We start from the raw sequence: 18,841 nt of genomic DNA, 5'->3' as shown, positions 1-18,841 counted from the left end.
TCGACATGATTTTAGTCAGACATTACGCTACGATAATATGCTACATCGACATCATTTTAGTCAGACAGTACGCTACTTCGACCATATGTTACATCGACATGATTTTAGTCAGACATTACGCTACGATAATATGCTACATCGACATCATTTTAGTCAGACAGTACGCTACTTCGACCATATGTTACATCGACATGATTTTAGTCAGACACTACACTACGTCACTGGCAAATCCGCATACGTCTGTCGGTGTACTACGGGGAAGACCGTACGGGGGAACTGCTATTTTATGGCGTCGGGGGGTTTTCAAGTCTGTTAATGATATAAATTGTGTAAGTTCGCGTCTTGCGGCCGTAAAAGTTACACTCAGCAGCAGGTCGATTGTTGTTTTTAGTGTATATATGCCAACAAATAACAGTGAAAATCTTGCGAAATTCACTGTCTGTTTAAGTGAAATGTGCGCTATTGTTGAGACTTGTGATTGTGCGGCAGTTTATATGCTTGGTGACTATAATGCTCATCCCGGTGAGTCTTTTTGGCATGAACTCTCAGTCTTCTGCTCGGAGCAAAATTGGGTGTGTGCGGACACGGAAATAATGGGTGCAGAGTCGGGTTGCTGCACTTACATTATTGAGGCGCACGGATATGAGCGCTGGCTGGATCACTGCATTGTCACTCAAGCTGCTTACAGTACTATTACTGATGTAAGTGTAGTGTCCGACGAATGTGGGCTGATCACTTTCCCGTCACTCTTACATGTAATCTAAATATGATTAAATCCACGTTGCCGTAAATAGCGAGAGTGTCAATAAAACAATGTGGGGGAGAGGGATGAAGATCAGATCGAGGAGTATTGTCGCCTATGTAGTGATAAGCTGGGGCAGATTGTGTGCCCACAGAATTTTGTCTTGTGTACCGATTCGCACTGTAACAACATAGAACATCGTAGGACGCTTGATGCGATGTATTCTAGCATTATAAATATTTTATCGGAAGCCGCGCAGCAGACCAGTACTGTGTGACAGAGGCCATTTAAATATCGTCAGATTTCGGGCTGGAATAAACATGTTCGTGAGGCACACGCAAACGCCAGGCTTAAACATGAATTATGGCTGTTATGTAACAGGCCATCATCTGGATCTGTATATAACGACATGTGTTTAAGCCGCAAGATATTTAAAAGCAAATTAAAATGGTGCCAAAACCACCAAGAGCAGATAAAATTTGACATTTTAGCTTCACATCATTCTGCTAATAATTTTAAAAAATTATTAGCAGAATACTGGATCCGGGAAATACTGGATCCCAAACTGGTGGTACGGAGAAACCATCTTCCCTGTTGAAATTAGGATGTTTTTTAATTTCAATGTCCTCTCGCAGCATCCTGGGTAGATAACGGACTTCTTTTGCAAGGACCTGGGGTTTGTCAAACTTCATTGAATGTGTAGGTTTATCCATGACATGCTCGCAGGCTGCAGACTTGTTTACGCGACGGTGTTTGACATCAGCTATATGTTCTTTGACGCGAGTACAAATACTTCGCTTTGTTTGTCCAATATAAGAGAATTTATGCTACTTTGGATCTTATATAATGATTATCTTTTCCAGGAGTACAAGAAGGTTTTGTTCAAGTTGGCCCAAAAAAGTACTTCTTTCCATCACGATACAAACGAGAAGCTGAACTGTTCTACAGTCTACCTCTGAAAGCCGATGACATCTGGGTCGTCTCCTTTCCGAGATCAGGTAACCAACTTGATGACCTAGATACTTTAAAGTTTAAACACTCCAAGTTTTTTTTTATAATAGCAAGTGGTGTGCCTAGTGGTAAGCTACACACCTGTCCATAACAGTTGCAGTACCACTCAGACAGAGAGAGTTCAAACCGCAAAGATCTGAGGGGTACTGCCACTACGCCCGTCACCCTGAGACATAAGTTGACAAGTCCCATGTGCCTGTAATTTCACCAGCACCCTTACCCTTCAAAACCGGTTTATTATCCATATATAAACCTAAGAACTTTACTGTCATTGTTTCACCGACCTCCTTGCTTTCATATACCACTCTAGTTTGCATAGGTTTATTGTATCTAGTTCATAAGTTTGGTTTTGTCAAGATTTATAACTAGATCATTATATTTAAGCCATTCAATAATCCCCAATAGGTCCCAATACGCTACCTTGAGGTACTCCTTGACTTACTATTCTCTGTGATGATGCATAAAACTTCACAATTTTCGATACGGGACATACTTTATTAATGTTTGTTGACTGAAGTCTATTTTTAAGGTAGGATTTTATTCGTTTCTGGGCATTGCCTCTTACACCGTATACCCACAACACACAACACACAACAGTGCTCGACACAAATGTTATTTTTCGATTATTTATCTGAATTATCTACGGACACGCAAAATAGGCGCTTTGTCGTCGAGTTGCGGATATCAGCCCGTTGCACCAAGTACCAAGTATGTACGGACAACGCGGATATGGATTTTGTAATCCTTGGTAATTTTAACATTAGTGGAGCTGAATGCGTAGCTAATAATAATAAATTCATATTGCATAATCCATCATTTAATAACTTAACTACTCAATTACATTTGTTTTTGAGTCTGTATACTGACTGGTGTCAATTTAATAGTGTGGTAAAAGTGAATAATAGGTGTTTAGATCTAGTTATTGCCAGTCTGCCATGTACAGTGACTAGAACTGATCCCTATGCTATCCCCGAGGATGGGCATCATCCGGAATTGCGTACAAACCTCATCCTTGAAACCTCAACTCCGTATTGTGCGTCAATTTTACAAAGCCGATTATATTCGAATAAACGCCGAACTGTCTAAAGTTGACTGGCAGTTTTGTCTGTCAGGATTCAATCTAAAAATGTTCAAAACAATACTTAATTTCCTATTTTCTATACTAAGCCTGTAATAGGGTTATTTAGGAAGAAACTCAAATGGCATAAAAAGTGGAAAACTTTTGGCAATTACAGTGATTATGAAGATTTTCTAATATTCGCAAACGTTTTAAATTAATGGAATCCTCCGGTTACAAAATTTAGATATATAATGCGGAGGATAAGATTCGAAAGAATTCAAAGCAGTTTTGGACATACATAAAATCTATAGTTAATAATACTGGAATTCTTGACAGTATGTACTTAAATCATGTAATGGGCTCCGATGTAAACAATTTCAAGTTTATTTAACACATTCTTTCAATCAGTTTTCGTACAAGATTATACTGTTCTTTTACCGATGGATGATAAGCAACTTGACATGTTAATTAACAACGTAGAAATTACATCATCTATCGTCAAAAAATAACTAAGCCACTTAGATATCACGAAAGGTAGTAGTCCTGATGGATTGCATCCTATTTTCCTGCGTGATTGCTGCGATACCTTATGTGTTCCCATCAGCTATCTATTTAACATCTCCTTGTTATCAAGCACGATGCCTAATGTATGGAAGCGTTACTTAGTTGTCCCCATTTTTAAGAAAGGAGACTAACATGACATCCGGAATTACCGAGGTATTTCAAAATTATCTATCATACCTAAATTATTTGAAAAAAATATTTACGATAATTTGTACCCCGTTGTTCGACCTCATCTTATAACTGGACAGCATGGATTTGTTAACAAATGTTCAACTGAGTCTAATTTTTGTGAATTTCGTGACATTGCTTTATGTAGTTTTGACGATAGTTATCAGGTATCCACCTGATATGCCGTATATACCGATTATTCTAAAGCTTTCGATAAAATTTCTCATAATTTATTAATTAAAAAAAATAGAATACATCGGTATACATGGTAATCTACTTCGGTGGCTTGAGTCGTACCTCCGCGAATGGACCCAAGCAGTTGCGATCAAAGGGTTCACTTCCAGTTTCACCCCTATTAGTTCCGGTGTTCCCCAGGGATCTCACTTAGGACCTCTCCTTTTCAATATTTTTATAAACGACGTTAAAAAATGTTTAATAAATTCAAAATTACTCCTACTTGCTGACGATATTAAAATTTTTAATGTTATTAAATATAACCAGGATTGTTTAAATTTACAGAATGATTTAGATAACTTGAGCGATTACAGTATTAAAAATAAATTGTATCTTAATATTGAAAATGTACAATTTCATATACTTAGAAATCTAATCCAACGTTCATAATTACTACCTTAATAATCAGAAATAAAATAAATTTCTTCTGGATACGCTCGAGCATGAGATTATACTTCGCTTCGTGCGGAGCCCATATGGCTGAGTTAAACTCTAACTGACTCCGTATCAAAGCGTTGTAGAATGTGGTTGCTCGGCGAATCACAAAACTCAAACTTCGATAGGCTTTCTTACATACATTTATTATATAGTCCCTGAATATCAACTCCGAATTCAACCGTACTTCCAGATCTTGCACCGCGTCCGTACGTTGCGTGAGTGCCCCGTCTACTTCGTAGCTACACTGGCAGTCTTGAGCGGCCGAATGTCATAATTTGGCATTTTGAGACATTGAATTGAAGTTTGTTATTTCGACTACTCTATCCATATCTTGCTTCAGTCTTCTCTTCCTTTGATTGCCATAAGCAACTTGAGGTCATCAGCGAAAAGTAGACATCTTTACTACACCTGGTAGATCATTAATCATAATAATGAACTCTAATGGGCCCAAATTACTCCCTTGCCTCACGCCCGATTTCGTGAAGTAGGGCTGAGATCTACAACCTGCATATTCCACATACTGCCGCCTGTCCCCCATGTAATTCGCAAAAAAGCTGAGCAATTTTGGAGTGCATCCGACTGCCGCTAACTTCGACAACAAGATGTCGTTGTCTACTGTGTCAAAAACCTTTTTATAATCAAAATAAGTGGCGTCGACCTGCCATCCTGCATCGACCTTGGGTACCACGTACTCCATGGTGTTGAGAAGGTTGCTGGTAGTACTTCGCCCCAGCCGAAAGCCACAATTGACTTGCCACCTGCTACTGTAAACTCCGCTGGATGGCGGATTCGAACACCTTCGCCGTCCTTGACAGTATAGCCACTGGTCTAAAGCTACACATCTGTGCCCGCTCCCGCTTGTGCACAGGTATTACGCGTGTAACTTTCCACCGTTCCGGGAAGTATGACTTAAGCAGTCATAAATTAAATTTATGTGTTAGTAGTTCCTCCAGCACCCCACTACAATCACTCACCACAAACGCTGGAATTCCATCTGGGCCCGCCAGTCGTTTGGCCGCCGCCTCCACATCCAGTTGTGGTGACTCCCTGCTGACACGAAGTACTTTGCAAATTATTCAGCGCACTCCGGATTCGCTAGAACGGTACCCTCCTTGATAATTGTCCTACGGTTCACCATTCCTTTTGTTGTCCTTAAGTAATCCCAAAATGCCTTAGGATCTCTCATTAGATGATGCTGTACTCGGTCTTGGTGTTGTTCCTGTGCCTTCTTTATTAATTTTTTTAATTAACACCCTACACCTGGAAAAATTCTCATAATCCTTCCTGGAGCCACTGCATTTATATAGCCTGTGTATTTATTCCGGTGGGTCAGGTAGAAGAGCTCTCACCTTGGACCACGCCCCCGCCATCAGCATCGGCACCCGCGCCAAGGCACAGCTCCACAGCTAGTAGCGGGTGGTGCTCAACGAACTTAACACTAAATCGCGTTGTCTATTATTACAATTAGATACCTTGTTTTTCTGAGCCAATTCACAAAAGGGCAAAAAATATTCAAAATAAAGTATTATATTTTCATTACCGGAATATAAATTAAAATCTCCTAATACTAAATTCTGTATCTTTCACTCTAAATAATACCATATATTCATTTTCGTTACTGCCCGGTGGAATATACACTACGCAACACAGAAACAAAAATCGATGTTTAATACGTACAGTAGCACAAACCAGTTCGAATGAGCAACTATCTATGTCGACGTCATCGGGTAGCTTCACTCTAACTCTAACCGGTGTGTGGTCACGAGAAACGCGCCTCCTTGCTTACGCCCGTCCGTCCGATCACAACGTATTATATTGTGGCCTGGAGGTACAATTTCGGCATCTTATATGGATTCATTACACCCTGTTTCCGTGATTACGAAAATATCACTACTAATAGATTTAATTTTATTTTGGAACACACTTAACTTCGTGCGCAGCCTTCTAGTATTTTGGTAGAAAATTTCTATGCTGCTATGGTTGTTGGACTGGTTTAATAGTAGATCTCCGAAGCCAACTCCACTCACTAAATTCAACATTTAGAGGCCATACTTCAGGTTGACTGAGCTTTACATATACTGCCTCCGACACAGTGATGATGAAGGAAGCATAGTTTCTTTCAGTCTTGTGCTTAATTCTCTCTATTTTAACCGAGACTTCAGAACCACAAACTTTTTTTAACATACGCAGTTAGTTTCTCCACTGTAGTTTCTGTAGTCAACGGCCAGATATAAAGGTGCTTCTCTCTGCAGACTGTATTTCCATTACATTCGCATTTTTCCCTCGCTTAATGTCTTTAGCATGGAAATGTCCTTTCTTCCTGTGAACTGTGGTCCATTCTTGCTTGTGGTCTTCTTGATGTTTGCTGTTCAATGCAGACTCCATTACACTTACAGAGCCCTCATGTGATTCAAGTTCTCGTTTGTCTCTTGTAACTTTACCTGACCCTTCCGCGTTTTTTGTGGCCTCTCGCACTTTATCAATGCGAGCGGTAGTTGCCGATTTCTTTGCCGGCTGTTTTACTGCCGTGGCGAATGTATTCGGCATCGCGTTCACTGGTGTCTCACACCCTGTTTGCGAGTTTCGGTTATTGTATGACTCCAGCTGTTGATAACAAGCTTTTACCAGGTGTTGATAGCATATTTTACTAACCTGTTCTTGAAGTACCTTCGTATTCGTCTTCTTGTAATTCACTTTTAGTGGTCGAATATAAATCCCGAAGTTGATGAATAGTCTTGGTTTGAACATCCAATCTTTTTATCATTTCCGATCTAAACTCTGCAAGTTCGGCCAAAACTCTAGACTCCTGACTTACGGTGATTAGTGACTGTATTGTTTCTGGTGTTTGTGCTGTTTTCATGCGACTTCCCCGTTGAGCGTTAACAAAGTCGCTGGATGTAAATTCTTTTAAGATCTTGCATAAGCTCCGAATAGGGGTTCGAATAGGGGTATCCGAGTCTGTGCGCAATAGTTGTGATTTGGAGCAAATGCACTCCGGACAAACCCATTGTTGCTTGAACTCGGGCGTGAATGACTCAAAATCTTCGTGCACCATTCCAATGCAGGCTAAGTGGTACCCTTTCTCACAGTTGTACGAACATGTCATGTACTGTTCATTACACACATCTTTACCACAAGCTCGACACACCGTAGGCATTTCTAATTAATCCGACGACGAACACAAAAACTAACGCGCACGCAACGCATTTATAAGTGATGTATCACTTATTCCTAGTAACTCACCAGGAATGGCCCTTATTTCGTCGGCATTTCTGGTTATATACTCGATGCTCGACGCACATCAACTTGCCAAATTAACAAATACGCAAGTAAATCATCCACACTATTCATTATTCTAACTCCTTATTTGGCTCCATAGGTAAACGGTCGCATTTGTCAGTATCCGCACGTGTGCCCGTAAGAACGTAATATTTTTCCGAGTACCTTAAACACCCATAGTGAATACAAATAGTAGCAGTAGAGCTCCTGGAGAAAGAGTTCGTCCATAAAGTACTGTCACCTTACCTATTTCGGCCGATTAGCAGTAATCTGATCATTACAGCGTTCCGGTTATGGAGGGTAAGGATGCTGGTGGAATTACAGGTGCATGGAACTGTTAACTTATGTCTCAGGGTGACGGGTGCAGTGACAGATCTTGGTGATTTAAAGCTTTTGTTGGTCTTGGTGATTTAAAGCTTGTGATGTTAGTAATATGGTCATGTGGGTTGTTAAGTTGTATTTTAAAATAACCTTGTATAATAAATATTAAAAACCCGCCGACACAAAATAGTGTGCTCCAGAAAGTCAGTAAAGTCACCATCCGTAAGCTAAATATCTTTTTGGGACCAATTTAATGAACCCAAACACGATAGTTCTACAGTAAATACTTGAGGAGCTGAGTAAATAATAATAAATATTAGACAACATCACAAACGATGCTCCGATCCCAAAGAAAGTAGCTGTAGCACTTGTGTTATGGAAATCAGAAATAACGACGTTACCACAAACAGCCAGACCCAAGACAATATAGAAAAGTTAGTTTCTACACTGACCCGGCCGGGGATCGAACCCGGGACCTCAGAGATCATCATGAAAAGCCGTGAGCAAACTACTCGACCATGGAGGCCGTGAGCAGGCTGCAGACTGTCCTGAACAACATCCGATCAAGATTACCAAATTATTGTAATGCCGTCGGATACCAAATTTCATATCAATGAGATCCCTATACTAACTGAGAAGAGCTGATGATCTACAAACTGCTGAATAGATGTTCTAAGCACCATCTCGATTAAATATAATAAAAAAAAAACCTTTTCCAAATCTGTGCATCCCTTTGGATGTCAAGATAACTATTATATTCAACGTCCAAGGTTAAAATATCATTAATTCTAAAGTTACGCATTGTGATCCTAACCAAGCCACTAAGACTCTTAGATTCATTATTTAGTTTACCAAATTATGACTTTTTCAATAGACAAATCATAATAACGGTCATCATCGCTTTGAGATCGATCCAGCCGTTTGGTAGCCACGGTGCCACAAACGAACAAAATCATCAAACTTCTAAGTCCCGTATATCACTCAAGCACTTTCAAATTTATCCGCCATTACTTTCAGGATCTTCGAAATAACCTGAGGCGTATATCAAACTTTCTTAACAAAAATCTGAATGAGGAAGAACTCACATTATTGTGCGACTATTTGAAATTCGACAACTTCAAAACTTACAACACAGTAAATTTAAGAAAGTTTAGTGTTATCGGTTTAACCAATGAGGGAGAAGAACCTTTTTTCTATCAAGGTGAGCGAACATGTGAATCAAAAGCTCTTGATGAACAGATTTCCGTGCTTTTTGTGTTTTTCTTCTTAAGCAAGTTTACTAGCAATAGTGCTTTTTGTAATAGAGTTCGTCCAGGGAAGTAGTGCCACCTTAACTATCTCTACCGCCAAGCAGTAATATTACTGCTTGGTATGCTCATATGAGCATCCGTTCCGGTTTCGAAGGATGCTGATGAAACTGCAGGCAGATGGGATAGAGCATTGCCTCTCATATCTTTGGGATTTAAAGCTCTGAGTGGCACTGCAACTGTTATGGACAGGCGTGTGGCTTACCACCATGCGCACGACTCTTTCATTCCATCACTTGACAGTAGAAAAAAAAGCTTCAATAACGCCTCTGCTTGAGAAGCTGTACGTCACACCATTATGCTACCTCGGAATTTTCGTTTGTTATTGTTGATTGTATTAATTTTCAGGTAAACCAGGAGGATGGAAAGATAAATTTGATGACGACCTAAAGAAAGAAGCTCAGGAATGGATGGAAGCTAATTTGAAAGGAACAGATATTAGATTTTCGGAAAAATCCGATTCTTGAACCTGACCGACACAGCGCAATTGCCTATTTAAAAATCTGCCATACTTTTAACAAAAATCACGGTAAAGAAATATTAAGCTTTGGGTATAAAAACATGCGAATATCATATCTATATAGCTATATATATATAGCTTATATATAAAACAAAGTCCTTTTTGTTAAGTTGATATTTATTATCATTATAATAAAAAATTTTAACGCGCGTTTACGACGCCGAAGATGTTCGAAAAGCAGATTGTTGCGTTTGTAGAAATAGAAACAATTTATTGTAGCGCCACATTATAAAAAAACACAAAAACAAAGATTAATATAACTGGAACAGAAATAACACCAAAAAACAGCGTAAAAGCATTTAAACAACAAGTTACATAATACTATCTGACATGTGTGCGTATGCGTGTGTACTACCCTGAACGACCTCTTTCGCAAGAAGCTCTACTGCTAATAAAAAAGATGGAAGGACTTTAAGAGGACGTCACAGAAGGACTTACAATGACCAGATCAGTGATGTCATCAAAAAGGCTGGGATCCGAAGTGACAAGAAGTTGTATGAAAAGGGTAGCTGATATATGTGAAGCTCGAGAGTTGTGTCAGAATAGGGTAAAGTGGCGTTCCGTGGCCTCTGCCTACCCTTCCTGTGGGATTAGGGCGTAAGCTTATTTTGGGTTTCAACTAGTAAAACACAATGTCTGAGAAGTAAACAAACAAAAAATTAATACTATTTTTGAGATGTATATAGAGATGTTAGATCTCTGAAAACTTATAAACATTTTTTGGCCCATACAAAAAAGGTGTAACTGACTGTAATTCTAACCTTTAGTTCTAGTATAAGTATTAAAAACCACAGTTAGTGCCTTAGTTAGTTAAGCTCTTTCTTTATATGCAGTAATAATATTCTTTTCATTACACTTGCACGTAAAAAGTATGATTGCATGCAGGCTAACTTGACTATAATGCCCCAAATAAAACCCTCGGGCTTTTTTCTTTTCATTACAGCTAAAAAGGGTGGCATTATAGCCATGTTAGCCTGCATGAAATTATACTATTTACGTGCAAGTGTGATGAAAACGTTGTATATTTCACGGGCGGTGCGGGAATTACGAACCTCGACTCCGAAAGCCTCAATCTTCAACTTCGGGCTTCTAATAGAGTCTCGTACGTAATTCCTTGCTTACCGCCCTTAATACACAATGTATACTAAGTTAAAATACAATTTAAGTTTCTGTGTTAAACTATGTAATTATATTTAACATGAATAAATTACTTAAAATAAAAAAAAACTGTGTTTTGTTTAGAGATCTTTATTAACTTCGTGCACAGTTTTTCTCATGCTACCAAGTGAAAGGACGAACAAATCGTGCGCCTTGTGATAAGCGACACGCCTGCTCGTAACAGTCGCAGCGTTACTCAGAGTTTAAATCGCAAATATCTGCGGAGCATTGCCACTGCGCCCGCCACCCTGAGACGTAAGTTGACAAGTCCCATATGCCTGTAATTTCACCAGCACCCTTACCCTTCAAAACTGGAACGCAGTAACGCTCATATTACAGCTTGGTGGCAGTTATTATGGCAGAAATTACAGGCACAGTGGCAGTGGCAGTGGCAGTCGGGGCAGTGGCAGTGCCCCTCAAATCTTGGTGACATCCCTGGCCAGGGCTGGTAGCTGTAAAGGTAACTAATTAACCTAACTGGGTGAAAGTATTTTCATAGAATTTTCACACATGGCGCTACGGCTAAAAAGTCGCTAAAAACCAAAAACAAGCACATAGAAAAAATCGTGAGGTCCACTGGTTCGTTCCGCGGCTTAGACATAGCGTCTGGCACGGTTTCTCAGAAGACGTCGGTCCGTATCCGGCCGGATCGAAGGAATGTTTCTAAGTGTTCGATCTTTATATTATTAGTAGCAGGACAGTAGTGCGATTCACGTAAGTTAAAGCTATCATAATATCGTTGAAGTTACGTAGTCGTTCGATCGAAGTCCTATCCAAAATGGGTATTCACCTATCACATGAACGAACGTTGATATGAGTAGAACCGAAACGGAACGACATCTTGGATTGTGAAATTTGACATTTAGTCGTCGTCGAAGTCTATTGAAAGAACTGTCAAAATTTTAGCAGAATACGCATTGACTTACAAATAAATGGACGACGGGTCTAATACAAAAATCACGAAAAAATGTCCCAAGTCAACCTGTTTAAACGTAGTGACATGTAAAGGAATATGAAAAAGCTAAAACGTTGAATTTAAATTGTAATGTCATCGCAGTACTGTCTAATTTTGCTTGCTTCGCTGTCAGTCGAACAAACGAAGACTACAGCGTGAATGACGCTCTGTGTACGATTTTAACGCCCTGTAAGTTCGGACACTTTTTAGCGCGGACCCGACGTCCATATAATTGTAAGTCAATGAGAACACGTATGACTTGTCGCTTAGAGTCGATTTACCAGACCAGAATACGCTTTAACGACATATGGATCGAACGACTTTAAAATTGGACTCGTTGATGTTCACTGTCGTATCGTAACGGTTTGATTACGTGAATCAGCCCCCAGCTCCTTGTGAAAGAGTTCGTCCGGGGTAGTACTGCCACCTAACCTATTTCTACCGCCAAGCAGTAATGTCACCATTACTGTGTTCCTGCCATTCTCACGTTCGGTATTCTCAGTCTAATTACCGTAGGCATTGTTTTTCTCGCTTAATATACCCATTTTTTAATTTAACTATCAATATGTCTATATGTCACTAGAATAGACAATGTAGTTTTCCAGTTATTGAGAAACGAATATTTTAAGGAATCGGTGAGAATGGCCGGTTCCAGTTTTGAAGGGTAAGGGTGCTGGTGAAATTACTGGCACATGAAACTTTCCAACTCATGTCTCAGGGAGACAGACGCAGTGGCAGTGCCCCTCAGATCTTTAAAAAGCTCTGAGTGGCACTGCAATTGTCATGGACAGGCCTGTAGCTCACTTGATATTATTATAACAAAGTAATGGAGTAATATCACAAAACATAATTGAATATCATGATGGTCAAACATCCTGACATTCAATAAAAACTTAGTAAAAATATTACTTCAGTTACTCGATTTCATTACGTCTTAAATGAAAGCGCTCCACTGCTACTACAATAATAAAATTCCCCAATCAAAAACATTCAATCGTTTATTGTAATTCTTTACACCATGACATCAATCTATTAGGTTGCCTGATTTTATAGCCCATGAAATTAACAACGATTATAGGAAAACCCCAACAAGCCCCACATCCGCCTACACATCGTAACATCACTAATCTTACGGATGTTATGGCAAACAGACGAACAATAGTAGCGGAATTTCACCTACGACCGTCAATATTACCTTGCTTATGTATTATAATATGCTATGTAATGCACTGGGTATATAATGAGTCATTATTCGCCGTAGTAAGGTATTGGATGTAGGCGGATATGTGACTTTATTTATTCCAATATGGGATGTGTATGACATTATACTTTTCGAATTGTAAGATTTTTGATTGTTACTCAATGAAAAGTAAACTATTTCATAAAATGATTTTGAAAATTTTTTTTATTCTGATAGACTCTGTTACTTATAATGATTTTATTGTATTGGAAAAAAATTATCGGGAAGAAGTTGGTCAAATTTAATAAAATGTTATTGATTTTGTATGAAAAAACTTTTTATTAAATTTGACCGATTTGAATACATACAAAAAAAATAATACAGTCAAAGTCAGTCAAATAATCTTTATTTGTAAACAAATTACACTTGGAATCGACGTACTGATTAAACTCTACTGCTCATTAGTAATGCAGATAACTCTGACAAGAACGAGCAAGACACTCTAGGGGTTGCTCTTTCTAAATATACATTTAAAAACATTTATCATTACAATATTAAATTTGGACATCTTAGATCGAGAATACTTGAAAGAGCTAAGCGGGTCACTACCACAGATTTTTGTCATCCAAGTACGCAAAAGTTGTATAATAACCTTTAGTGTAATATTTTTTTTTACTATGGCTTCAAACATCGTTAATGCCAAATTTCGTATATCAATCGGAAGCTTAATATAGAAGCGTAATGTACTTTAACCTTTATATGAATTTGAGACTTTGTGGAGACGACTATCAACAACAGCTGCCTAGTTTATGTTTATTATGTCTGTTTTATTTTTCATAAAAAGAAATAATATTTTTCTTCATAAATGTACTGTAATGTTAGTGTTTAAATGTTAATCTCTTTAAACTTATCTCTTAAAGACACTCTGGGGCTCAGATCGTAACAGTGGGATTGAGAACCTCCTCCTTTTTTGAAGTCGGTCAAAACCTCTTTATTTCACAAGTAAACAAATTACTCATTCGTAATGCGGATTCCCCGATTTCAATACGAACAATCTGCAACCTTAACACGTCATGAGCAACCTTCGCCATCTCTCCGTTATTGCTTATGATTCAATGCTTATAAGAGCCAAATGACTCTACTTTTTAACCTTGGTGAGCTGCCTTACACAATATACGTAACATTTTAGCAATCGTTGCTTTATTCACGAGTTTATTATTCGCGGTGAAGGACTTAAGCGTTCAGGTAAAAAATTAATTATAATAATGTTAGCATAATGTAGTCTGCTGAGCATAGGCCTTCTTTGTGGCATGAGAAGTGTGGCTACAGAGTAATGATCTTGAGCATGCAAAGGCCTTGATGGCTGCCTGCAGTGCTAAACACTGTAGAGAAGCTTTGTTATTGTACAGGAATGGCATCAGAATGCTCACTAGAGTCTTAACAGGACACTGTGTCTTGAATAAGCACATGTCATATATTGGGCAGAAAGAGAATAGAGAGTATAGATTCTGCCACGAAATGGACGATACTCCTGCTAGTATTCTCACCCAATGTTATGGGCGTACGAAACTCCATACTGGGAAGGCTCATGCCACAACCAGACGACATTAGATCTGTTGGAGCCAGGAAAGTCCTTCAGTTCTTCAATGCTGTCGGCCTTGGCTCCGACCTGTAATTACTGATGATCACAATAAATTAACTGATGGAGAGTTTGGGCTATAGTTCCCACTCGGGCCCAATTAGGGATGTTCATTACTGTTCGATTTTTATGGAGATCGATTCAAGTATATACGATTTTTTGTATCGATTCATTTTAATGCGATTTTTACACACGGTGACTGTGATTATAGGCGATTGCATCGATGCTAACACGCTATTCATCGATACAGTCGCTTATATTGAATAATTATGTACGTTTATTTGCCAGAATACAGTAATGATAAAAGTCTTAAATAAAAATTACTTACATTGTATTCAACCTGCAAGCAGATGTGCAAATATTGATTTCATGCACTACAAATGAATGTCAATTTTTATTTCAATATTCCAAGTATTCTTTATTACTATAGAAGCAATATGTCATAAAGCCATTTTGTCAATTGTAATTTAAAAGCATGTCCTTGTAACAATTTAATTTCATTTGGCAAATTATTGAAAATAATTATACACATGTTGAAGCAGTTTTTCTTATAAATCACTTTATGACAACGAAGTTGGTACAAAAAAATCATAATTTTTGCTCTAATCTGCCTTTGATTAATTTCACCACGTGTTTTGAAATATTCAGGATAAGTTTTGACAAATACACAGATATCCCTAATGTACGTGCATGGCAAAGGCAATGGTTTACAGCTGTTGTCGAACCACGCACCGCAGATCACCCGAACACACTTCTTTTGAACGTTAATCGCACTTTCTACGACTTCTGAATTGCCCCACAGTATAAGACCGTAGCTGAGCACGGACGAAACGTACCCGTGATACGCCGTCGACGCAGCTTCTCGAGAGATAATTTGTCTTACTCTTCGTAGAGCGCCGAGCGTAAACAAATCTATTTAGCTTCATACAAACCTGCTCGATGTGCTCTTTCCAGCTTAAGTGCTTGTCAATTCTTAATTCAAGAAAATTAAATGTGTCAACTTCGTCTACGGCGTCAGCATTGTTTTGAATTGTAATTGATATAGGATTTGAATCGTGCTACGATCGAAATGTTATAATTTCAGCTTTATTTATATTAATATTCAAGTCATTACAGTTAGTCCAATTTATTACTTCGTATCGTCAGCAAATTGTATACATTTATGGTAAGTCGCCTGTGGGAATTCGTTAATGTATAGGATGATCAGTAACGGACCTAGCACGCTACCTTGGGGAATTTCAGCATTAGTTGTTTGAAAATGTGACCTAAAGATTTGTTTTTCAAATATATTATTGTATTTGTTTCTAATAATTCCATTTATTTCTGAATATAGAGTTCGATTTTTATATGTGATACCATACATTTCAAGTTTGCGTAAGAGTTTAGAAAGATTAACAAAATCGAAGGCTCTACTCATATCACGAAAGATAGGCGTCACAGGGGTAGAGACGTTAATACATTGTGTTATGACGCACAACAGCTCAAAGCACTCAAGAGTAGTAGAGATACATTTTTGGAATCCGTATTGATTACAGCTTATAATTTTATGTTTTTCTAAAAATGCGTTTAATCTATTATGCAGAGCTCTTTCTAATGAGTCAGAGACAGAGTCGGGATTAAAGATATTGGCCTATAATTTCTCGTGCTTTCCTTGTCACCTTACTTAAAAAGGAGTTTGATAACATAAATTTTTAATAGTTTTTTTTGGAAAATGACCATCAACAAAAGATAAATTCATTATAAATGTAAGTGGATGACAATGGCACAGTTTAAGCATTCTAGTAGTTAACAATCCATGACAACAAACTCAAACAAGAGCCAAACAATCGCTAGAAAACAAAAAATAAAAAGAACAAGAAGTGGCGAAGTACCTACCGCTTATATTTTAATCAATCATTTTTTTATAAAGGTTTTTGGCCCCAGTGCAATACTAAAGGTCAATTTGTTCAATCAGGAGGCAGTATAGCGTTTCACTAGCGACTTAATTGGTATTTTAATTATCAAAAATACGACGTCCTTTCTTTGAAACTCATTATAGTACTCTGTACAGAACTGTAATGACATTTTTCAGCTCAGTGGCGAGTGCCATAGACAATAGAATTTTGATTCAGAACCAAAAAAAAGCCTTTATGACATGGTTTATGAAATTATAGTACAGCAGTAGAAAACTATAGTGTCACTACCAATGTTTGTATTTTTATAAAGATACCGTATTGCATTACATAAGGTCTAAACACACTTGCCGACATACTTTTAAGAGCACGTTTAAAATATGTCACCGAGCAACTTTTACTATGGAATGGTAAGTAAAAGTTGTTTTGTTATCAAATCACTAAAAGTAAACAACTGCTTCGTATGTTTAGATCGAATTGGTAATCGGTAAATGTTAGTGGATTGACAAATTTATAACGCGAATGTTGTCCTTGTGAAAGAGTTTGTCCGGAGAAGCCATTGTACCAATTTCTGTCGCCAAATACTATGGCTCAACTTATACTGGCGCAGAGTCGAAGCGTCGCGTCGCATCCTGTTCTTCAACTACAACGCCTGGCGACGGGCGACTCCATAAATGCATTGCACAAATTTGTACCTTAATAGTGGGAAAATAGAAATAAATATGCTATAGGCGAAAAACATCACACGTCGCGACGCTTTGACCCTGCGCCAGTGTGAGTTGACCCTTATCCGAGCATTATTGCGTTCGGGTTTTGACAGGTGCTTTATGTTCAAGTGTGACAGGTGCAATAGTAGTGCCCAAAAGTAGAGCAGTACAGGAGGAAAAAGAGCCCCCTCCCCTAGCGTATTTTTTGAAACTCCTAATTGATAGTCAACGACATCTAAAATTAAAAATAAGAATTAAAAAATCTAAACAATTTGTATATACAAGAGTCACTGTCTCGCCGCGTCCAATATCGCATAGGTACAAAAACACAAGAAATACTTATAAACTAGTTTTCTTTTTCACTGCATCCATAAGCGCGTACACACACAAGTCTCTTCAAGAGAATTAGCGGAGGAAAATTGACTCTACGCTTAAAACACTAAACAACACAAAATTAAATTAAACCTAACAACAGAAAACAAAATGGCGTTCAAACACTAACGGTTGACCCAAGGTTGAGCACCATTTTGTGTCGTCTCAGATTTTGACAGCTGTAATGAACGAAAACCATAGATGAATAGATCTTTTTTTAAAAAGCAGATTGAAGAGATCACGTCCTATAGTTTTAAAACTCAAATTTAAAGAATGTATGCAAGTTTAGGGTAGTGCGTTCCAGTTCGTCCCATCACTTGATATTATGCCACGCCCGTCACCCTGAGACATAAGTTGAAAAGTCCATTTCACCAGCACCCTTACCCTTACAAACCGGAACACAATAATGAGACATTACTGCTTGGCGGTATAGGCACGGTATAGGCAGGTGGCAGTAGTTCCCTTCCCTGAACTCTTTCACAAAGAAATCTACTGCTACTAAAATTTCTATATTTTGTAGCTGATTTCCGTAACACAAGAGCTTTAGTTACTTACTTTGGGATCAGAGCAACTTATGTTGCCCAATATTTGTTTATATTAAACTTTATAATAAAATGTAAACGGGATTTGAACTTTATAAAAAATATTAATTTTCTCATCAACTGTCAAAGCTCATGTTTGTATTTATAACATGGTATTGTAATGGTTATTTATCTGATCCGATTTTTTACAGTAACAGAATGTCAAGGTTAACTCGTGAGATGTTACTGGATTACAAATACCGCAATTTACTTCCTAAATACTCTATTGACTACATATCGATGTTTGTTCGTATTGTTATTCTTAACTGCCTCCGTGGTCCCAGGTATTTCTCTCGTGAATTTTGGTTTAATTAGTGGTAGTCTATGTTTGTCCATGGCACTTTTTAAATCGCTAAGATCTGAAGGGCACTGCCACTGCGCCCGACACTCTGAGATACAAGTTTCACAACTTCCATGTGCCTGTAATTTCACCAGCACCCTTGCCCTTCAAAACCGGAACACGGTAATGCTGACATTAGTGCTTGGCGGCAGAAATGCATATAAGGTGGGCAGTACTTCCCTTGATGATCTCTTTCACAAGGAGCTCTTCTGCCACTAATATATTATTCATCGATAATGAAGAACATTGAAAAATTGTACTTATACAATGTCAATGATAATAACCATCGTCTCCGAAAAATAAATTTATAATAGGTTTTGATAAATCCAAGCAACTTTTCAAAGGCATACCAAGAAAAAGAAGTACTTATCCG

The 18,841-nt window shown here is 38.2% G+C and overlaps 1 protein-coding gene across 1 annotated transcript in view; it reads left to right on the top strand.

Annotated features, from left to right (window-relative positions):
* Positions 1-9,591, top strand: part of LOC113225717 — a 9,934-nt gene extending 343 nt beyond the window's left edge. The window contains exons 2-4 of the mRNA XM_026458119.1: positions 490-687; positions 1,606-1,740; positions 9,473-9,591. Coding sequence (XP_026313904.1) covers positions 490-687; positions 1,606-1,740; positions 9,473-9,591 — 452 coding nt within the window. The remainder of the gene's footprint in view (positions 1-489; positions 688-1,605; positions 1,741-9,472) is intronic.
* Positions 9,592-18,841: the final 9,250 nt, after the last annotated feature.

The sequence above is a fragment of the Hyposmocoma kahamanoa genome, unplaced genomic scaffold, assembly GCF_003589595.1.
Source record: "Hyposmocoma kahamanoa isolate Upper Pololo Valley unplaced genomic scaffold, ASM358959v1 170, whole genome shotgun sequence".
In the NCBI taxonomy this organism is placed as follows: Eukaryota; Metazoa; Arthropoda; class Insecta; order Lepidoptera; family Cosmopterigidae; genus Hyposmocoma; species Hyposmocoma kahamanoa.
This window is presented reverse-complemented; position numbering and strand designations above follow the sequence as displayed.